At 41.6% G+C, this 23416-nt stretch overlaps 1 protein-coding gene across 1 annotated transcript; it reads right to left on the bottom strand.

The window, feature by feature from the left end:
• Positions 1–1258: 1258 nt before the first annotated feature.
• ankrd45 (ankyrin repeat domain 45) lies at positions 1259–23376 on the bottom strand. Its single transcript, XM_060829656.1, has 7 exons — positions 23275–23376; positions 21826–22177; positions 19041–19360; positions 18292–18459; positions 14399–14493; positions 14146–14284; positions 1259–1335 (listed from the first exon to the last, which is right to left on the bottom strand). Exons 3-7 carry the CDS (start codon positions 19342–19344, stop codon positions 1304–1306), a joined length of 738 nt encoding a protein of 245 aa, XP_060685639.1. The 5' UTR covers positions 19345–19360; positions 21826–22177; positions 23275–23376; the 3' UTR covers positions 1259–1303.
• Between the last annotated feature and the right edge of the window lie 40 nt (positions 23377–23416).

The following is a 23416-nucleotide window of genomic DNA, read 5'->3' on the forward strand; positions in this document are numbered from 1 at the left end:
GTAGATATAGGTGCCCTGTAGGGGGCAGAGCACTTTTAAGGATGGCTGCTGACTGGAACTTCCAGTGCAAAAATCCATTGAAAGTCTATATAGGGACAAGTATTCTGAAAGCTGAGATGCCAGTGACTACAAAATTCAGTGCAAAAAACGACAACTCACGGAAAGCTGTGACATGATTAAAATTGATTTATGTCTGGAAATATTTGGATATAATAAGTTTAAATCTTACTTAGACTTGCCGCTGGAAAGTTTCAATAGTTTTACAAAAATCAACTGTTTTGAAGTATGTTTCTATCATAAGAATGTAATATCTACATTTATCAGTACAGTCTTTAAATTTTATATTTTGTCTACCTACGTCATGACATGAAAAAAAGGGCATCAGAATGCTTTGTGTGCCACTTTTCAACATTTATTTTTGTAATACTTTCACGGTACATCAGTAGTAAATAGGCTGTACAATCCACTGTTAATGGGAAGCATATGTTAATCCATTGGTGTTGACATCTTCATCTATTAATGATGGCACTTTAATGGCAACTAGTGTCCATATGAGAGCCACTACTGACAAAAATGGGAGGAGAAAAAAAATGCTTTTAAATTTTTAAGCCCACACATTAAAGTATAAAAGTATTGTATACAGAAAGATAGGTAGGTGACATATTATTATTGTATTCAAATTGTACATTGCTTTGGTCAGAACTTGACTGGAATATTTAAGTTCCAGTCAACCTTGAATATTGTGACAGGTTCAGATTGCTGAGTAATGAAGGAGACATTTAAAGAATTTAATCAATACTTGGAATAGACTTTGAGTACAAAATTTAGGTAAAAATTGAGAAACTATGATGCAATTGGATGCAGCAGTAGTAGGGGAAGTGTTAGATTACTCTAGATGGATGCATGACGATAGGCCAAATGGGTTAAGTAACGTATTATGCTCTGATATTAACCAAGCAGATTTTTCATTCATGCAGTCACTTTAGTGAAACTTAATGTCATGTGTGAATGAAATATGAAGGCTAGCTTTAATCACTTTTTTGAAGCATAAAACAATAAGATGGGTACAACTATTAAACATTGGTATGTTTGTGAATACCAACCTTGTTAACATTAACATCAGGCAATATTTCCTGTAATTTAACTAAACAAAAAAATTACAGTTTCCCCATTAAGCAATCTAATCAAATGCAATAATAACACTGAAACCATAAAGTAGTACAAATTGAAAAAGTTCTGAAATCTAGTAACTCTGAAATCTTCCATTTTGAGTGTAGTATTAAGCCAACTGTAAAAGATGCTGTTACGATTTAGAGAATTTTGAAGGCAGTGGAGCTATAAAATAAATATAAACCATCAGTAGCAGTTTAATTAATTTGATTCCATCTGCTTATATATTGTAAAGAATTAACTTGTGTCACAGCATTGTTTAGCCACTAAAAGGTATAAGGTAAATAATTTCCCACATCTTTTCTTTTTAGTAGCTTTAGATCTTACAGTTTTGATTTTACGACTTACACCCGTAGAGATCATGTATTAAAAATAAAAATGCATTTGCTCCAGAAAACTTAAATGACAAAGTATTTCAAAGTATATTCATGAACCAGCACTAACAGAAATCCATCTACATTACAGTAAATATGATATTTACTATGCAGTGATTTAGGAATTGATGAAAATGTTGAGGCAGGTCAATAATCATAACATAAAAGTAATATTTGCCTGAGACATCATATTTCTGTTTTGGCTTTAGCACAGTTTGTCGTGCAAATAAGTCAAAGAACATTTATAAAAAGTGACATTTCTGCAGCCTGTATTTGAATATCTGATCTATTTTCTTTTAAAAGCACATTTGTTCTCAGGAAATCTATATATTTACATGCTTGAGAATCTTCCTCCAACAATTTTTCAGTTTGTTAATTTGTTTCTCAGGAACTATTTTCAATCTCTCCAGTTAAACACCTAAAATAGAGTGAAGTAGCTTTCTAAAATAAATTATCCTGACTAGTTGCCTTGCCTGAAAAACTCCAAAAAGGTGGTCTGATATCATTCTCTTTTGCTAAGGGGATCAAGTGTGGTTAAGGATGTAAAGTGTTGAATAAGGACAAAAACAAGCTTTCCACACATTGTACACAAATTATTACACAATAAACAGTGCCGAATTTATGTAATTTTTCTGGAATAAAGTGTTATGTATCTTTTCCCTGAACCTCTTCCCAAACCCCACCACCTATCACAACAACAGTAATCAGTCAATTCTGCAGGATGTTTGTCTCAATGATGTTTTTTTTCATTGTTCCTAAACAGCATAGAACCCTATGTTCAAAATGTATGTAATTTTTTGCATGACTCCTCATGCAATTTTTCGAGGACGATTTTTGATTTTTGGGGGCTACCTTTTCCGTTTATTGAACACCTAACTGAATAATTAAGTTTGGTAGTACAGGACTACATATTGCAGGAAAAAAAGATACATTTTGTCAAAGCTTCTTGTTTTGCACTCATCAGGACAATTTACAAGATGTGAATGGAAAAAGACAATTATAATGTATTAGAGCTGAACGTGTAGTATTTATTGGTAGACGTGTAGATATGGAGAATGCACCATGATCCAAACCCTACCTATGAAGCTATGGAGTCATACATCATGAAAACAGACTCTTTGGTCCAACCATGCTGACCAGATTTCCCAAACTGAATCAGCGCTCTTTACCTGTAAGTGACCCATATCCCTCTAAACCTTTCTTATTCATGTACCTATCCAAATGTCTCTTAAATGTTGTAACTGTATTTGCAACTACCATGTCCTTTGGCAGTTCATGCTAGATATGAATCTCCTGTGTGAAAAAGTTGCCTCTCGGGTCACTTTTAAATCTTCCTCCTCTTATCTTAAAAGATATGCCCCCTAGTTTTGAAATCCACCCTAGGGAAAAGACCTTGGCTAGTCACCTTATCTACACCCTTCATGATCTTATAAACCTCTTTAAGGTTACGCTTTAACTTCCTATGCTATCGGGAAAAAAGACCCAGTCTAACCAGACTCTCCTTATAACTCAAACTCTCTAGTCTCGGTAATATCCTTGTAAGTGACTCTTTGACTCTAAGTCTTTTCTGCTCTGTTTCAAATTTAATAGCCGGGCAACCAAAACTGTATGCAGTATTCCAAATGTGGTTTCATCAATGTACTGCACAGCCGTAAGATGATATCCCAACTCCTAGACTCAAAGCTCTTACCAATGAAGCCAAGCATGCCTTCTTCACCATCCTGTCTACCTGTGCCATCACTTTCATGGAACGGTGTACCTGAACCCCAAGGTCTTCAACAATACTCTCTACTGCCCAACCATTACTGTGTAAGTCCTGCACTGATTTGTCTTACCAAAATGCAATACCTTGCATTTATTTAAATTAAATTCCATCTCAATGCCAATCACTCTTCTGGTTTTGCTAACTGTTGCCAATAATCTCATTCCTCTGATCACAAGCTTGTCCTCGCCTGTGTTATTAATAGGCTCACTTTGAGCCTATCAGCATCAAGCACGAGATCAACCTATGATTGGAAAAGCAGTTACTCACAATTTTCTTTCATTCTATTATTAAGGATATTTTCCTCCAATTGGTCATCCCTGTAGTTTAACTGGATGATTTAGGGATTTTCCATTGACAAGCTCATGTATTTTCAGTGCTAAAAGAATGTTATTGTATTCTCTTTAAGTATTTGAGGCGGGCTGGTTGTTGATGGGGCAGTGACAGGATGTAGTGAATCTATCGGGAAGGTTTTTTATGTGATGAAACAATGGGATCAGTTAAAGTGTGTCTGCTTTAACGCAGGGAGTGTCAGAAATAAGAGTGATGAACTTAGAGCATGGATCAGTACTTGGTACTATGATGTTGTGGCCATAACGGAGATGTGGGTTTCACAGGGACAGGAATGGTTGCTAGATGTTCCAGGATTTAAAACATTTAAAAAGAACAGGGAGGATGGAAAAAGAGCAGGGGATGTAGCATTGCTAATTAAAGAGTGCATCACAGCTACAGAAATGAAGGAATGTTTGTCTACTGAGTATAGGTGGAAGTTGGGAATAGCAAAGGAGCAGCCACCTCACTGGGGGTTTTCTACAGATCCCCTAATAACAGTAGGGAGATCAAAGAACTCATAGGCTGGCAGATTTTGGAAAAATGCAGATGTGCAGAGTTGCTGTTATGGGTGACTTCAACGTTCCCAATACTGACTGGAACCTCCTTACTGCAGACAGTTTGGATGGAGCCAGTTTTGTTAGGTGTGTTCAGAAGGGTTTCCTTACTCAGTATGTAGACAGGGCCAACGAGGGTAGAGGCCAATTTGGATTTAGTGCTTGGCAATGAGCCAGAACAGGTGTCAGATCTCGCAGTGGGAGTACAGTTTGGTGAGAGTGACCATAACTGCCTCATAGCCATGGAGAGGGAAAGGAGCACTTACCATGGGAAGATATTTAATTGGGGAAACGGAAAGTATGACGCTATTAGACAGGAGATGGGAAGTACAGATTGGAAGCAATTATTTCACAGAAAGGGCACAACAGACATGTGGAGACTGTTTAAGGAGCAGTTGTTATGATTTATGCATAAATTTGTTCCTCTGAGAAAGGCAAAAAGGGGTAAGATTAAGGAGCATTTGATGAAGAGAACAGAGGAGCGTTTTGTCAAAAGGAAGAAGGCAGCTTACATAAGGTGGGGGAAGCAAGGGTCTAGTACAGCTTGAGAGGATTACAGGCTTGCTAGAAAGGAGCTCAGAAAGGACTGAGGAGAGTTAGGAGGGGGCATAAAAAAGGCTTGGCGGGAAGGATTAGGGCATTTTACTCATATGTGAGGAATAAGAGAATGATCAGGAAACTGGAGCTGGAGTTGGATGAACTGCGGATCATTCGGGAGGCAGAGGAGGTCATAGATCGGAGCTTTAGGCAAGTAGTTACTCCGAAAGTTCAAGATAGATGGGTGACAGTGAGGGGGAGTGGGAGGAGGAAGCCAGTGCAGGGACCCCCTGCGGTCATTCCCCTCAAGAACAAGTATACCGTTTTGGATACTTGTGGGGGGGATGACTTACCAGGGGCAAGCAACGAGGTTCAGGCCTCTGGCACGGAGCCTGGCCCCGTTGCTCAGAAGGGTAGGGTGGAGAAAGGTAGAGCAATAGTTCTTGGGGACTCGATAGTAAGGGGTACAGACAGACGGTTTTGTGGGGGCGACAGGGACTCACGTTTGGTATGTTGCCTCCCAGGTGCAAGGGTACGTGATGTCGCTGATCGTGTTTTCCGGGTCCTTAAGGGGGAGGGGGAGCAGCCCCAGATCGTGGTCCACGTTGGCACCAACGATATAGGTAGGAAGAAGGGTGAGGATGTCAGACAGGCTTTCAGGGAGCTAGGTTGGAAGCTCAGAGTTAGAACAAACAGAGTTGTAGTCTCTGGTTTGTTACCCGTGCCACGTGATAGAGAGTCGAGGAATAGGGAGAGAGAGCAGTTAAATGCGTGGCTACAGGGATGGTGCAGGAGGGAGGGATTCCGGTTTCTGGACAACTGGGGTCCTTTCTGGGGAAGGTGGGACCTCTATAAAAAGGATGGGCTACACCTGAACCTGAGGGGCACCAGTATCCTTGGGGGGAGGTTTGCTAGTGCTCTTTGGGAGGGTTTAAACTAACTCCGCGGGGGCATGGGAACCAGGACTGTAGCTTTAGGGTACAGGACCTTGAGTGTAGGGAGGTTAGGAATAATGCAGCGATCTCTAAGGAAGGTGCCTGTAACCAGAAAGGTGGATTGAAGTGTGTATACTTCAATGCCAGAAGTATAAGGAATAAGGTAGGTGAACTTGCAGCGTGGGTTGGTACCTGGGACTTCGATGTTGTGGCCATTACAGAGACGGGGTAGAACAGGGACAAGAATGGCTGTTGCACGTTCCAGGGTTCAAATGTTTTAGTAGGATCAGACATGGGGGTAAAAAAGGGGGAGGCGTGGCATTACTTGTCAAAGACAGTATCACAGCAGTGGAATGGACGATGGAAGAGGACTTGCCATCTGAGGTAGTTTGGGCTGAGGTTAGAAATAGGAAAGGTGAGGTCACCCTGTTAGGTGTTTTCTACAGGCCTCCTAATAGTCCTAGAGAAGTAGAGGATAATATTGCGAGGATGATTCAGGAAAAGAGTGAAGGTAGCAGGGTGGTTGTTATGGGGGACTTTAACTTCCCAGATATTGACTGGGAGAGCTATAGCTCGAGTTCATTAGATGGGTCGGTGTTTGTACAATGTGTGCAGGAGGGTTTCCTGACGCAATATGTCGACAGGCCAACAAGAGGTGAGGCTATATTGGATTTGGTTCTAGGTAATGAACCAGGCCAGGTGTTAGACTTGGAGGTAGGTGAGCACTTCGGGGACAGTGACCACAACTCGGTGACTTTTACTTTAGTGATGGAGAGGGATAATCGTGCGCCGCAGGGCAAGAGCTATAGCTGGGGGCAGGGAAATTATGATGCAGTGAGGCATGACTTAGGATGTGTGGATTGGAAAAACAGGCTTCAAGAGAAGAACACTAATGAGATGTGGGGATTGTTCAAGGAGCAGCTACTGCGTGTCCTCGATAGGTATGTACCAGTCAGGCATGGTGTAAAGGGCCTTGTGAGGCAGCCGTGGTTTAGTAAGGAATTGGAGTCCCTTGTGAAAGGGAAGAAGGCGGCATATGTAAAGATGAGGCGTGAAGGTTCAGTAGGGGCGATTGAGAGTTATGAGGTAGCCAGGAAGGAGCTAAAGAGGGAGCTAAGAGAAGCGAGAAGGGGACATGAAAAGTCTTTAGCTGGTAGGATTAGGGAAAACCCAAAGGCTTTCTATAGGTATGTCAAGAATAAAAGGATGACTAGGGTAGGTATCGGTCCAGTCAAGGATAGTAGTGGGAAGTTGTGTGTGGAGGCGGAGGAGATTGGAGAGATATTAAATCAGTACTTTTCATCAGTATTCACTCAGGAACAGGACACTGTTGCTGATGTGAATATGGAATCACAAATAATTAGAATGGATGCCCTGGAAATATGCAGGGAAGAGGTTTTGGGAATATTGGAAAGGATGAATATAGATAAGTCTCCTGGGCCTGATGGCATTTACCCCAGGATCCTATGGGAAGCTAGGGAGGAGATAGCAGAGCCATTGGCCTGGATTTTTATGTCGTCATTGTCAACGGGAATGGTACCAGAGGACTGGAGGATAGCGAATGTGGTCCCATTGTTCAAGAAAGGGAGTAGGGATAGCCCTAGTAACTATAGGCCAGTGAGTCTGACTTCAGTGGTGGGCAAAGTCTTAGAGAGAATGGTAAGGGATAAGATTTATGAACATCTGGGTAGGAATAACGTGATCAGGGATAGCCAGCATGGTTTTGTGAAGGGCAGGTCGTGCCTCACAAACCTTATTGAGTTCTTTGAGAAGGTGACTAAGGAAGTGGATGAGGGTAAAGCAGTAGATGTTGTGTATATGGATTTTAGTAAGGCGTTCGATAAGGTTCCCCATGGTAGGCTAATGCTAAAACTTCGGAGGTATGGCATTGAGGATACATTAGAGGTTTGGATTAGGAATTGGCTGGCTGGAAGGAGACAGAGGGTAGTAGTTGATGGATTATGTTCATCTTGGAGCGCAGTTACTAGCGGTGTACCACAAGGATCTGTTTTGGGACCATTGCTTTTTGTTATCTTTATAAATGATCTAGAGGAAGGACTGGAAAGCTGGGTAAGCAAGTTTGCGGATGACACAAAAGTCGGTGGAGTTGTGGATAGTGAGGAAGGAAGTGGTAGGTTACAGCGGGATATAGATAAGTTGCAGAGCTGGGCGGAAATGTGGCAAATGGAATTCAATGTAGTTAAGTGCGAAGTCGTTCACTTCGGTAGGAATAACAAGATGATGGATTACTGGGCTAATGGTAGGCTACTTGGTAGTGTGGATGAGCAGAGGGATCTTGGTGTCTATGTACACAGATCTCTGAAAGTTGCCACCCAGGTAAATAGTGCTGTGAGGAAGGCATATGGTGTACTGGGCTTTATTGGCAGAGGAATTGAGTTCCGGAGTCCTGAGGTCATGTTGCAGTTGTATAAGACTCTGGTGAGGCCTCATCTGGAGTATTGTGTGCAGTTTTGGTCGCCATACTATAGGAAGGATGTGGAAGCTTTAGAACGAGTGCAGAGGAGGTTTACCAGGATGTTGCCTGGAATGGTAGGAAAATCTTATGAGGAAAGGCTGAGGCACTTGGGGCTGTTCTCATTGGAGAAGAGAAGGTTTAGGGGAGATCTGATAGAAGTGTATAAGATGATTAGGGGTTTAGATAGGGTAGATACTAAGAACCTTTTACCGCTAATGGAGTCAGGTGTTACTAGGGGACATAGCTTTAAATTAAGGGGTGGTAGGTATAGGACAGATGTTAGGGGTAGATTCTTCACACAGCGGGTTGTGAGTTCATGGAATGCCCTGCCCGTATCAGTGGTGAACTCTCCTTCTTTATGGTCATTTAAGCGGGCATCGGATAGGCATTTGGAAGTTATTGGGCTAGTATAGGTTAGGTAGGATTCGGTCGGCGCAACATCGAGGGCCGAAGGGCCTGTACTGCGCTGTATCCTTCTATGTTCTATGTTCTATGTTAAGGTAGGGCTGGTTATGCGTGGTGTCTCAGCAGATAGGGGCAGCCCTAAATGAGTTTTTTGCTTTGGTTTTCACTAAGGAAAGGGACCTTGTTGTGAACGAGAACTTTGAGGAGCTGGGAAATAGGTTTGAACAGATTAAAATTGATGAAGTTGATGTGCTGAAAATGTTGGCGAACACTAAGATGGATAATTCCCAAGGGTCAGACCAGATTTATCCTAGGTTGCTCTGAGAAGCGAAAAAGGAGGTTGCTAAGCCGCTGGCAAAGATCTTTGCTTCCTTACTCTCCACGAGAGTCGTAATGGAGGATTGGAGGGAGCCAAATGTTTTTCCTCTTTTCAAGAAGGGTATCAGGGAAATCACCGGCAATTACAGACCAGTCAGTCTTACGTCTGTAATCAGCAAGGTTTTGGAAAGAATTCTGAGGGATAGGATTTATGACTATTTGGAAAAGCATTATGTGTTTAAAGGCAGTCAGCGTGGCTTTGTGAGGGGCAGGTCACGCCACACAAATCTTATTGAGTTCTTTGAGGAGGTGATGAGATAGGTTTACGAAGGTCAAGCAGTGGATGTGGTATATTTGGACTTCAGCAAGGCATTTGATAAGGTTCCCACGGTAGACTCATTCATAAAGTTAGGAGGTATGGGATACAAGGAGATCTGGCTGTCTGGATTCAGAATTGGTTGACTGACAGAAGGCAGAAAGTGGTTGTAGAGGGGATGTATCCTGCCTGGAGGTGAGTGGTGTCCTGCAAGGCTCTGTTCTTGGTCCTCTGCTCTTTGTAGCTTTCATAAATGACTTGGACGAGGAGGTTGAGGGGTGAGTTAGTAAATTTGCAGATGACACAAGGGTTGGAGGTACCGTTGATAGTATCGAGGGCTATTGCAGGCTGCAGCGACATAGACAGGATGCAGAACTGGGCTGAGAAATGGCAGATGGAGTTCAACCTGGACAAATGCGAAGTGATGCATTTTGGAAGGTCGAACTTGAATGCTGAATATAGGATTAAAGACTGGATTTTTGGCAGTGTGGAGGAACAGTGAGGTCTCGGTGTTCAAGTGCATAGATCCCTCAAAGTTGCCACCCAAGTGGATAAGTGGTTGTTATGAAAGCATATGGTGTTTTGGCTTTCATTAACAGGGGAATCGAGTTTAGGAGCCGCAAGATTTTGCTGCAGCTCTCCAAAACCCTGGTGAGATCACACTTGGAATACTGTGTCCAGATCTGGTTGCCCTATTATAGGAGAGATTTGGAGACTTTGGAGAGGGGGCAAAGAAGGTTTACCAGAATGCTGCCTGGAGTGGAAGGCTTGTCTTACAAAGAGGGGTTGACTAAGCTCAGACTGTTCTCTCTGGAGAGAAGGAGGAGGAGAGGTGACCTGATCGAGGCATAAAAGATAATGAGAGACATGGATAGAGTCGATAGCCAGATACTTTTACCAAGGGCAGGACTGATTGTCATGAGGGGTCGTAGTTTTAAGGTGATAGGAGGAAGGTAAAGAGGAGACGTTAGAGGTAGGTTCTTTACACAGAAAATTATGAATGCATGGAATGCACTGCCAGCGGTGGTGGTGGAATTAGAGTCATTAGGGACATTTAAGCAATTGCTGGATATGCTCATGGACAGCAGTGAATTGAGGGCTGTGTAGGTTAGGTTATTTTATTTGAGGTTAGGAATAATCCTTGGCACACATCGTGGCCCAAAGAGCCTGTTCTGTGCTGTACTTTTCTATGTTCTATGTTCTATTTGATTTCCTCTATCGTATATTCATTCCATGTGCTATAAAACATTTCTTTCTCAAGCAATAATGTCAAAAATAGGTTAACTATCATTTATATTACTGCTGTTCATGGGACTATGCTATGCACAAATTAGTTGTGTTTGTACGACATAACAATGACAGTTCAAAAATGCTTTGCGATATCTTGTGAACACAAACTGCAATGTAGAGATGCAAATAATTTCCATAATTTCAATCTTAATTCCTTTTTACAGAAATGAATCTCAATTCCAAGAAACATTCTGAGAACAGTATCTTTGTTCTATATGTAGGTTGGACAGTGAAAACCTTTATCCTCGGGTGGCGATGGCTAGCACGAGGGGACATAGCTTTCAATTGAGGAGTGATAAATATGGGACAGAGGTCAAAGGTAGTTTCTTTACTCAGAGTACTAGGGGCTTGGAACGCATTGCCTGCAACAGTAGTAGACTCGCCAACTTTAAGGGCATTTACATGGTCATTGTCTAGGCATATGGACGAGAATGGAATAGTGTAGGTTAGATGGGCTTCAGATTGATTTCATTGGTTGGCGCAACATCAAGGGCTGAAGGGCCTGTCCTATGCTGTAATTTTCTATGTTCTAAATACATTTACTACTTAAATATACTTAACAACAAAATGGGAACATATAAATAAAAAATTATCTAATAAATGACTAGACCGTTTCAACAGGAGTAACATTTACTTGATCAATTGCAAAATTGTTTGAACAGTGACATTATCAATTGGCTGCAGAAGCAAGATGTACTTAAAATTCCTAAATGTTTTTGATCCATTACAACATTAAAGGTTACTGGATGTAAGTTCTGAGAAGATTTGTAGCTCAGGTTGAGGTTCTGGATATAAGTTTGCTTACTTACTGGATGTAAGGTTCATTTTCAGACGTTTTGTCACCATACTAGGCAACATCATCAGTGAGCCTCCGGTGAAGCACTGGTGTTAGTGATCTGCTTTCTATTTATGTGCTTAGATTTCCTTGGGTTGGTGATGTCATTTCTGGTGGTGATGTTATTTCCTGTTCTTTTTCTCAGAGGGTCGTGTCTTTTTGTAGTGGGCGGCACGGTGGCACAGTGATTAGCACTGCTGCCTCACAGCGCCAGAGACCTGGGTTCAATTCCCGCCTCAGGCAACTGACTGTGTGGAGTTTGCACGTTCTCCCCGTGTCTGCGTGGGTTTCCTCCGGGTGCTCCGGTTTCCTCCCGCAGTCCAAAGATGTGCGGGTCAGGTGAATTGGCCATGCTAAATTGCCCATAGTGTTAGGTAAGGGGTAAATGTAGGGGTATGGGTGGGTTGCGCTTCGGCGGGTCGGTGTGGACTTGTTGGGCCGAAGGGCCTGTTTCCACACTGTAAGTAATCTAATCTAAATGGGGTCCAAATCAATGTGTTTGCTGATAGAGTTCCAGTTGGAATGCCACTATTCTGGGATTTCTAGGGTGTAGGTTTGCTCGCTGAGCTGTAGGTTTGATATCCAAACGTTTCATTACCTGGCTACGTAACATCATCAGTGGCAACCTCCAAGTGAAGCGAAGCTGTTGTCTCCTGCTTTCTATTTATATCTTTCTCCTGGATGGGGTTCCTGAGGTTTGTGGTGGTGTCATTTCCTGTTTGTTTACTGAGGGGTTGATAGATGGCATCTAGATCTATGTGTTTTTTAATGGCATTGTGGTTGGAGTGCCAGGCCTCTAGGAATTCTCTGGCATGTCTTTGCTTAGCCTGTCCCAGGATAGATGTGTTGTCCCAGTCGAATGGTGTTTTTTTTCCTCCGTGTGTAGGGCTATGAGGGAGAGAGGGTCGTGTCTTTTTGTGGTCGTGTTTGTGGCAGTCCTTGCTTGGAATTTTGTAGATGACGTTGGTTTTGTCCATGGGTTGTACTGGGTCTTTTAAGTTTGTTAGTTTTTGTTTGAGAATGTTGGTGTGTTTGTGTGCTACTAGGATTTCTCATGTGTGTCTCTCTCCTAGGATAGATATGTTGTCCCAGTCGAAGTGGTGTCCTCCCTTATCTGTACATAAGGATACTAGTGAGAGTGGGTCAAGGCTCGTTGATGTTCATGTATTCTGGTGGCTAGTTTTCTGCCTGTTTGTCCAATGTAGTGTTTGTTACAGCTCTTGCAAGGTATTTTGTAAATGACATTAGTTTTGCTTGTTGTCTGTATAGAGTCTTCCAAGTTCATTAGCTGCTGCTATAGTGTATTGGTGGGTTTGTGGGCTACCATGATGCCAAAAGGTCTGAGGAGTCTGGAGATCATTTCCAAGACGTGTTTTATGTAGGGGAGAGTGGTTAGGGTGTCTGGACACATTTTGTCTGCTTGTTTGGATTTGTTGCTGAGAAATCAGCAGACTGTGTTCATTGGGTATCTGTTCTTTTTATATACATTGTATGGGTGATTTTCCTCTGCTCTTCGTAGTTCCTCTGTGCTGCAGTGTGTTTTGGCTCATTGAAACAATGTTCTAATGCAGCTTTGTTTGGAAAAACAGGCAGAAAACTAGCCACCAGGATACATGAACATCAACTAGCTACAAAAAGACATGACCCACTCTCACTAGGATCCTTACATACAGATGAGAAAGGTCACTACTTCGACTGGGACAACACATCTATCCTAGGACAAGCTAAACAGAGACACATGCAAGAATTCCTAGAAGCACTGCATTCCAACCAGAACTCTACCAGCAAACACATTGACTTGGACCCATTTACCACGTTCTGAGAAAAAACAGGACATGACATCACCACAGGAAATGACATCACCAACCCAAGGAAATCTAAACACATAAATAAAAAGTCACTAACACCAGTGCTTCACTGGAGGCTTACTGATGATGTTACCTAGTATGGTGATGAAACATCTGAAAGTGAACCTTACGTCCAGTAAGTGAGCAAACCTACATTCAGAACCTCAACCTGAGCTGCAAATCTTCTCAGAACTCATTAGAGGTTACTTTTTAATCAAAGGAGATGAGCTTGAAATTGTTTTAGAAGTGAAGAAGAATGGTGGTTGTTTGAAGAATGAAAACAAAATTATTATGAATCCCTTCACTGGGTTATAACCTATCACTATGATGCTCAAAAATGTTGGGATCTCCCTGATGCAATTTACATGAACACAATTAAAAACTTTTCCTTTATATAAGTACTGAAATAAGATGCCAGAAAGTCAATGACTTGGAATTCATCAAAGAAAAATCTAATATAATAGATGGTAAAGTGGTATTCAAAAAAATATGAAACGGAATGGCCAAGTGGTTGAAAATGTCCAAGTCTCTTTTGTGACCTAGTGAATATTTGGAATGGAATTTAAAAGCAGCTCCAGCTTTAATTTCTGGAGCTTAGGATTTCATGATTAAGTAAAAAATGTGTAAAAGTGGGCGGGGTGGCTAATATTAATGAATGTAAGGGTGTGACAAAAAAAAAGAACCGCAGTTTTCTCCTTCGAGTAATGAGAAGGCTGGTGGCAATGCTCTGATGTTGCAGTGTGTTGGATCACCACATCATCTTGCACAGAATGATTTATATTGTTAACCTGGTTTTACACTTCTGAAGCACTATTAAAGTTTTAAAATATGAAAACCTGGCAAAGTCATCCCTATTAAATTTTGTTTATCCCTATTTTACTTCATTACCTTTGATAAAAGCTTGTGACTAACATGAAAGTAATGCATCAGTTACATGGACGGTTAAAATCTACCAACTTCAGGATTTCACCGTGGATTTGTGTTTATACTCACATGGTGTTCTAAGTTTGACAATGAATGGTTCCAGAGTCATCTCCAAATTTTTCTTTTGCTCTTCAAAATCCTGTCTTGTAGCATTCTGTACTGAATTCAGCCATTCAGATTTTGCACGGCAAGCATTTGTAAAAGCAGTCTAAAAGATGACAAAAATCTTTTGAACAACAAATACCCAATGGCTATTAACTCCACAACAAAGAAACGGACAGAGAGTTGTGCCCCACTCTGACCCAAGAATGATAGGGCTTACCTTATCTTGCTTTGACAGCTTGCCCTGTGACTTTTCAAGATCGGCCACAGTTTCCTGAATATTAGTAATATACAACTCTAAAATCAGTCTGGCCTCTGCAGTTAAAAAGTGAAAAACAAAACTGTGTGATTCTTCTTGCAATATCTTATTCACCTAAATAAATTTAACAGCATTGTGTAATTTGTGCAATGTAATAATTCATACCAGAGAATAACATGGCCATGTGTAGTATCACAAAGTATCAATGTACAGGTGAATTCATGTGACGGTGGAGGTGGCGGGGATGGAGAAATACAAAAGAAGGGAGAAGGAATATTAGTCACTACACTTTACTATCATTCATCTCTAACCAGAAGTCTATATCAAACACTGGGAAGGACCTATAATCATTAATCCTAGTTTTGTGTGTTATTACGGGAACACTCGTATAAATGAAACACAGAAAACATTTTAATTTAGATGGAGATGTGATACAGTGGTAATGTCAGTGGAACAATTAATTCTGAGACCGATGCTAATATTCTAGGAACACGGAAGCTGGTGGAATTAAAATATGCAGCATGCATGGAGGAGTATTGATTCATCAACCAAGGTATGACAGTGTTTGTCAGTGTTTGACTTGGTGCCATGAGATTTCATGGTGTCCAGAGTTAATTTTGAAGACTCCAAAAGCAACACCCACAAGACAGTACACCACCCTGCTGGATCTGTCCTGGCCATCCAGTGATAGAGGTGTCCACTCATTGTTTGTAAGGTATGATTCTGTGGTGTATGATTATGTCAGGCTATTGCTTGACTAGTCTATGACATAGCTCTGCCATTTTGGGCACTTGCCTCCAGATGTGACGAAAGAAGGTTTGGCAGAGTTGATAGGGCTGTGTTTGCCATTGTTATTTCTCATGTCTACATCTGTTCCATTTCTTTTTTGTTCAGATTATTCTGTTCCATTTCTTTTTTGAGATTTTCCAGTAATGAGAGTAGTAGAGTCACAGAGATGTACAGCACGGAAGCAGACCCTTCTGTCCAACTCGTCCACACCGACCAGATATCCCAACCCAACCAAGTCCCACCTGCCAACATCTGGCCCATATCCCTCTAAACCCTTCCTATTCATATACCAATCCAGATGCCTTTTAAATGTTGCAATCGCACTAGCCTCCATCACTTCCTCTGGCAGCTCATTCCATACACGTACCACCCTCTGCATGGAAAAGTTGCCCTTAGGTCTCTTTTATATCTTTCCCTCTCACCCTAAAGCTATGTTCTCTAGTTCTGGATTCCCCCACCCCAGGGAAGAGACTTTGTCTATTTATCCTATCCATGCCCCTCATGATTTTATAAACCTCGATAAGGTCATCCCGCAGTCTCTGAAGTTCCAGGGAAAACAGCCCCAGCCTGTTCAGCCTCTCCCCATAGCTCAAATCGTCCAAACCTGGCAACGTCCTTGTCAATCTTTTCTGAACCCTTTCAAGTTTCACAACATCTTTCCGATAGGAAAGAAACCATAATTGCATGCAATATTCTAAAAGTGGCCTAATCAATGCCCTGTACAGCCGCAACATGACCTCCCAGCTCTTGTACTCAATACTCTGTATAATAAAGGCAAGCAAACCAAACCCCTTCTTCGCTATCCTATCTACCTGCGACTCCACTTTCAAGGAGCTATGAAACTGTTCAGCAACACTCCCTAGGACATTACCATTAAGTGTATAAATCTTGCTAGGATTTGCTTTCCCAAAATGCAGCAACTCGCATTTATGTAAATTAAACTCCATCTGCCACTTCTCAGCCCATTGGCCCATCTGATCTAGATCCCATTGTAATGTGAGGTAACCTTCTTCACTGTACACTGACACAATTTTGGTGTCATCTGCAAATGTACTAACTATACATCTTATGCTTCATCCAAATCATTTATATAAATGACAAAAAGTAGTGGACACAGCACCGATCCTTGTGGCACTCCACTGGTCACAGGCCTCCAGTCTGAAAAACAACCCTCCACCACCACACTCTGTTTTCTACCTTTAAACCAGTTCTGTACCCAAATGGCTACTTCTCCCTGTATTCCATAAGATCTCATCTTGCTAACCAGTCTCCCATGGGGAACCTTGCCGAACACCTTATTCAAGTCCGTACAGATCATGTCCACTGCTCTGCCCTCATCAATCCTCTTTGTTACTTCCTCAAAAAACTCAATCAAGTTAGTGAGACATGATTTCCCACGCACAACGCCATGTTGACTATCCCTAATCAGTCCTTGCCTTTCCAAATACATGTATATCTATCCCTCAGGATTCCCTCCAACAACTTGCCCACCACCGACGTCAGGCTCATTGGCCTATAGTCCTCTGGCTTGTCCTCATCACTCTTCTTAAGCAGTGGCACCATGTTTGCCAACCTCCAGTCTTCTGGTACCTCACCTGTGACTATCGATGATACAAATATCTCAGTAAGAGGCCCATCAATAATTTCCCTAACTTCCCACAGAGTTCTAGGGTACAACTGATCAGTTCCTGAGGATTTATCCATCTTTATGCGTTTCAAGACACCCCGCACTTCCTCCTCTGTAATACGGACATTTTTCAAGATGTTATCATCTATTTCCCTACATTCTACATCTTCCTTGTCCTTTTCCACAGTAAACTCTCATGCAAAATACTCGTTTAGTATCTCCCCATCTCGTGTGGTTCCACACAAAGGCAACCTTGCTGATCTTTGAGGTGCCCTATTCTCTCCCAGTTACCCCTTTGTCCTTAATGTATTTGTAAAAGCCCTTTGGATTCTCCATAAGTCTATTTGCCAAAGCTATCCCATGTCCCCTTTTGCCCTCCTGAATTCCCTCTTAAGTATACTCCTACTGCCTTTATCATGAGTGATTCCATCTATCTTGTCTATACTTGATATGTGCTTCCTTTGTTTTTTTAACCAAACCCTCAATTTATGTTGTCATCCAGCATTCTCTACACCTACCAGCCTTTCCTTTCACCCTAACAGGAATGTACTGTCTCTGGACTCTTGTTATCTCATTTCTGAAGGCTTCACATTTTCCAACCTTCCCTTTACCTGCTAACATCTGCGCCTAATCAGCTTTTGAAAGTTCTTTCCTAATACCGTCAAAATTAGCCTTCCTCCAATTTAGAACTTCAACTTTTAGATCTGGTCTATCCTTTTCCATCATTATTTTAAAATGAATAGAATTATGGTCGCTGGCCCCAAAGTGCTCCCCCACTGACACCTCAATCACCTGCCCTGCCTTATTTCCCAAGATGAGGTCAAGTTTTGCACCTTCTCTAGTAAGTACATCCACATACTGAATCAGAAAATTTTCTTGTACCCACTTAACAAATTCCTCTCCACTGTGGCAGTCCCAGTCTATGTTTGGAAAGTTTAAATACCCTACCATAGCTACTCTATTATTCTTACAGATAACTGAGACCTCCTTACAAATTGCTACAAATGAGTGGCTTGCAAAGCCATTTCAGAAAGCCGTTAAGAATCACCCATATTGCGGTGGATCTGGAGTCACATGAAGGCCAGACCAGATACAAATGGCAGTTTCCTTCCCTAAAGGGCATTTATAAACCAGATGGGATTTCCAGCAGTTGGCACTGGTTTGATTTTTAATTCAAGATCTTTATTCAAGTTCTACCATCTGCCATGGTGGGATTGAACCCATGTCCCTAGAACATTACCAAGGTTCCTGGATTAACCACTAGGTGTCACCAGCCTGTTAGAAATATAGAAAAGATTTCCGTGAAGCAATACAGTAATGGCATATTATCCAGTGAGATCCATCCAATTTTAATATGTTTAACATTCAATGAAATGCACAAAACTATAAATAACTGAGGAGTATTATAAAATAATGAAACAATCTCGTATTTTCTCACCTGCCCAATCTAAAAACTCTATGCAGTCACTGTTGGAATATCGATTAGCTATGTCTCGTGCCTTTTCACCTCTAAAGTTGGTTTCTTGAACATTGGCACCGAAGGCCACCAAAGTTTTTAGGCTGTCTATTTTCCCCCAGGCAGCGGCGCAATGTAAGGGAGTGTAACCTGCAAACAGGGAACAAAATTGCAAACATAAGGTTGTAAAATAGACAGGCACGAGGCTGGAAGAACACAGCAAGCCAGGCAGCATCAGGATGTGGTGAAGTCGATGTTTTGGGTGTAACCCTTCTTCAGGACGCTTCTTCTCCAGCCTAGCTTGCAGTGTTCTTCCAGCCTGCTGCCTGTCTATTTTGGATTCCAGCATGTGCAGTTTATTTTGTTTCTAACATAAGTTGTAAGACAGCCAGTAATCTAGGCAATTATGGGTGACACAGTTCAACAGGTTCTGATGGTTGTGTTTATTCTACCTTTATCATACATTTACCCTTTCGGCAGGATAAACAAAAAAAATTGACAGACCCCAGTTTAAATGAACTGGTCCATGTGTATTATGGAGCGTTTTTGTCCTTTGCATTCTCACTGGATGAAAACTCCCATTTAATACAGGACTGTATGTATCATTTATTACTATTGTATAAATTCAGTAACCTAATTAAACTGCAATTCAACCAAAGACAGAAGTTTATTACTGCAAAACAATTTATTTCAACAACTACAAATATGGAGAAACCAGTAGAAGGATGTACCTCTATTGGTTTTCTCATTGACATTTGCTCCTCGTGTCACCAACTCATTAATAACTTCATGATGTCCCAACATAGAGGCTGCAAAGAGAGCATTTCGGCCAAAGTCATCACATATATTTAGCCATCTGTTTGCTATCTCGAGGGTTGGATCATTCACAAGTTCAAAACACTTGCGTAAGCTCTCAGTATCCCCTGTTAGCACACTGGTCAGAAAGTTGTTTTTATTTTCAAGTTCAAGATCTTCAGTGCTTGATGTGTCACCATTGTCAGGCTCTGTTACTTCTTTTTCGCTATCTGGATCCATTTTTAATGTTTTTTACCTAACAATATAACAATAGTTTAAAAATACATTATAATATGTTATCTGTTAATCAAAGAACAATTAATCAACATTAATATTATTCAAGAAAACCAATCACCCCCAACTATGCCAGCTTCTGATACATATCCAGATATTAGCAGTAGCTCAGTGGTCGCACTCCCCTCCCAGTCAACAAAGCATACGGTCAAGTTCCACGCCAAAATAATTAGCACAAATTCTAGACTGATACTCCAGTACCGCACTAAGGATTATTGCAGTCAAAGGAGCCATTTATCAGATGAAACTTAAACCTCTTCCTTCTGTCTTACCTCTCAAGTGAATGTAAAAAAATCTTGTGACATTATTGTAAGGACAAGTAGGGAGCATTCCCTCTAATGTACTAGCTCACTTTTTCCACTGAACTAAAATAAATTGTCACTGAATGAAGACAAACAATTATTGTATTTGTGGGCCTGTGTTGCAGAAATTGGTTACTGGGGTTGACTTAGGACAATTTTACTATAATGATATTCAAGCTAATGACAGCAAAACTCAGTATACACTGTCATTAGCTCTATAAAATTGACAGCAACTTCTGAGTCCAAATATAGAACAGTGTAGAAATTCAGAAGCTGCTGTCTTCTTCAGAGGATGCACTTTTAAGATAGCAGACTGCAAGCAATGTGCAATCTTACAAACTAGCAAGAGCTTCTATTAGTTTTGCGATAAAAATCTTTTAAAATGTTATACTTTGTTGAATTCTTCAGTGCTAAATGGTGGTCGTGAAAAGCTAATTTTATATTAATGGAGAAATTTGACATTTCACTATGATAAATTCTTTATTTTAATAATTTTAAAACTTTCCGTAAGATTTTACCTCACAGGGACACTGATTTGCATTTATGTAGCGTCCATTTGCTCCCCAAGATACTCTGATGCACTTTTCAGTCCATGACGTACTTTTTAATGTGTAGCTAGTTTGGTAATGTAAAAAACGTGACAGCCAATTTACAAACAACAAATTCCCACAAGCAGTAATGTAATTAAGGCCAGATAATCTATTTTTGTGATGTTGACTGGGCGGGGGCATTAAATATTGCCCAGTATATTGGAGATAACTTTCCAAAATAGTGCTGTAAGATATTTTACTCAAGAAGGCAGATGAAGCAATGGGCAATCTTACAAATTGGCAAGAACTTCTATTCTTAGTTTTGCGATAGAAATCTTTTAAAATGTTATACTTTAGTTTGTTATCCGGAAGAAGACCCCTCTGACGATGCAAGGCTGCCTCAGCCCTGCAGTGGAGTGCCAGTCAAAACTTTTATACCGAAACCATGATGTACAACTTGAGTCCATAACTTTTTAACTCAAGACGCAAAAATGTTCCCAGCTGGCACCAATCCAATGGTAAAAATCTATTTCACCAGGGCTCTTATGGTGCCAGGATATGATCCCTACTTCAGACCGAGGTGGCACAGGATCAAGTCGGCACGGTGGCTCATTGGTTAGCACTGCTGCCTCACAGCGCCAGGGACCTGAGTTCAAATCCTGCCTCAGGTGACTGACTGTGTGGAGTTTGCACATTCTCCCCGTGTCTGCGTGGGTTTCCTCCGGGTGCTCCGGTTTCCTCCCACAGTCCAAAGATGTGCGGGTCAGGTGAATTGGCCATGCTAAATTGCCCGTAGTGTTAGGTAAAGGGGTAAATGCAGGGGAATGGGTCTGGGTGGGTTGCGCTTCGGCGGGTCGGTGTGGACTTGTTGGGCCGAAGGGCCTGTTTCCACACTGTAAATAATCTAATCTAATCTAAAGTCCCATCTGCTCCGAAGGTGTGTAGTAGCATCTCTGAACAGGTTGATTAGGAAGACATCGATACTCCACTCGCCGCAAATTTAAAGTGGACAATATTAAGTACTTTTAATTTCCTGGATTGCGGTGTGAGAGTATTTAATTGGCCGCTATCTGGTTGCAGACACAACTGCTGCTGTAAGCCAAGAGTTCAACCGTTAGACTTGGCACCAGATTTACATTAGTAAAAAGTGAGGTCTGCAGATGCTGGAGATCAGAGCTGAAAATGTGTTGCTGGTTAAAGCACAGCAGGTCAGGCAGCATCCAAGGAGCAGGAAATTCGACGTTTCAGGCCAGAGATTCCTGATGAAGGGCTTGTGCCCGAAACGTCGAATTTCCTGTTCCTCGGATGCTGCCTGACTTGTTGTGCTTTAACCCGCAACACATTTTCAGACCAGATTTACATCCTCATCAAAAACAATCCACAAGGATCACTCTATCGTAAGGAGGTGGTTATTTTTTTCCCCCTTGAGGCCAGCACTGAACACAATTGCTTCACTGACGACCACAAAATTTGGTCCAGTTTGTACCAACTTTTAAATGGCTGTAAAACACTTAGCGATATCCCTGAGGACTAAAAGGGCGCGACATAAAAGCAAGCGACGTCCCCCCCCCCCGAAAGATGCAAAGCGAACTGACCCCAGTTCCCTGTGGAAAGGCAATCCAGACGCTCATTTAACAAAAACGGTCCTGTGCATACAGAGATCTCCCCAAATCACATTTCGAGTGACACGTTTTCCTCAAAGAATGTTTATTATCATCCGTCCTCTCAAAACAAAGTATCGCATTTTCATTTTCCTTTATGTTCTTTCAAATGGATCTTGCGTTAACTTTTTCCCTGCAAAGTCACTGCCGTCGGTGGCTCGCCTCAGCCGTCCCCATAGCAACGGGAGCCTCTGTGCAGCACTGGTCAAGATCCCCCGCGCACCATGGCTGGTGTAACGCCAATCCAGGTCTGGAGAGCTTGGATTTCGCTACGCAGTTCCGACTCCTGTCCCAGTGGCGACAAACATAACGGTCATTACAGAAAATATAGAAATTAGTTAGGATCAATTTCTTTACAAATAAAACAAGATAATATGATTGAAACAATATAAAATCTGTGTGAAAATATCATGCGCCCCGGGAGCATTTCTGCATTGGTATGGGAATTGCTCCATCTCAGTTTACTGCCATCTACATTTCTTCAATGGGAAAAAAAATACATGCTTATAATTCAATGTCTGTCCCAAGTCAATAAAACGTCTCTTCTCATGCTTGTTTCTGTTCTTCTGCAATCCCTACATCTACTCAAAACGAAGGTTGTGCGCCCGTCTGGGTGTCAGCACCAGACCAATGTAGAAGTACAACATGCATTCATTTTGACACTTTAAAGCGGAAAAAGTTTTAAGACTCCATACAAGGAAATAGAGAGGCAGAGCCAAACAAGGATTTCGTAGAGGTGAAAGGGGTTGAGTTGGATCGGGAAAAAAAAACAGTGCTGTAGAAGTTCAGATCTGGTAGCATCTGTGGAGGGAGAAACAAAGTTCTGATGAAGAGTCCATAGACTTGAACCATCAACTCTGCTTTCTTCCCATAGATGCTGCAGGATCTGAGTCTTTCCAGCAATTTCTGTTTTTGTTTCAGACTTTCAGCACCCACAGTTTTTGTTTTGCAAACGTTAGAAACCGTTTCTTGCTTATGAAACACAATATGGTAATCTGTGGAGGGAAATCAGTATTAACGTTTCGGGCCGAGTGACCCTTCCTCATCTCTTTCCGATTTACAAGATCAGCAGTTCTTCCAGTTTGTATATGGTAATCCTTATAAGTAAGATAGATCTAAAGTGAGTGTTAATGGTAGGAAATGTCAGCTTTTGCAGGAATTTCCTCTTGTTTCAAAGGCCGGAGATTGTTTTTTAATGCAGGAGAGGAACCTGTGATTGAATGGTAAGGTAAAACGAAGGAGATGAGGAAGAAGTCAGAAGTAAGACTGAATTATGAACAAGAGATATATTGGACTCGAAATGTTCACTCTAGTCTCGCTCCACACTGACACCGACAGTACAGCTGAGATTCTCCAACATTTTTTATATTTGATGCAGATTACCAGCATGCACAGTATTTTGCTTGGCAGAAACAGGACTGGTTGTGTGGAAGGATAATTTCCTCCTCCACCCGCTTTGGCACAGGAAGCGCTGATGGTGGAGAATGGAAGGACGGGTGCTTGCATCTGGGCGGAGAGGATTGCC

The sequence above is a fragment of the Hemiscyllium ocellatum genome, chromosome 9, assembly GCF_020745735.1.
Source record: "Hemiscyllium ocellatum isolate sHemOce1 chromosome 9, sHemOce1.pat.X.cur, whole genome shotgun sequence".
NCBI classification, from domain to species: domain Eukaryota; kingdom Metazoa; phylum Chordata; class Chondrichthyes; order Orectolobiformes; family Hemiscylliidae; genus Hemiscyllium; species Hemiscyllium ocellatum.

What these genes read in the sequence shown, in the direction of transcription:
- ankrd45 (XM_060829656.1), bottom strand. Translation starts at nt 19,344, where the DNA reads ATGGATCCAGATAGCGAAAAAGAAGTAACAGAGCCTGACAATGGTGAC. An exon ending in CAATGAGAAAACCAATAGAG is followed by an intron (nt 18,460 to 19,040) that starts GTACATCCTTCT and finishes CCCTGTTTGCAG; the next exon opens with GTTACACTCCCTTACATTGC. An exon ending in AGAGTTTTTAGATTGGGCAG is followed by an intron (nt 14,494 to 18,291) that starts GTGAGAAAATAC and finishes TTTTAACTGCAG; the next exon opens with AGGCCAGACTGATTTTAGAG.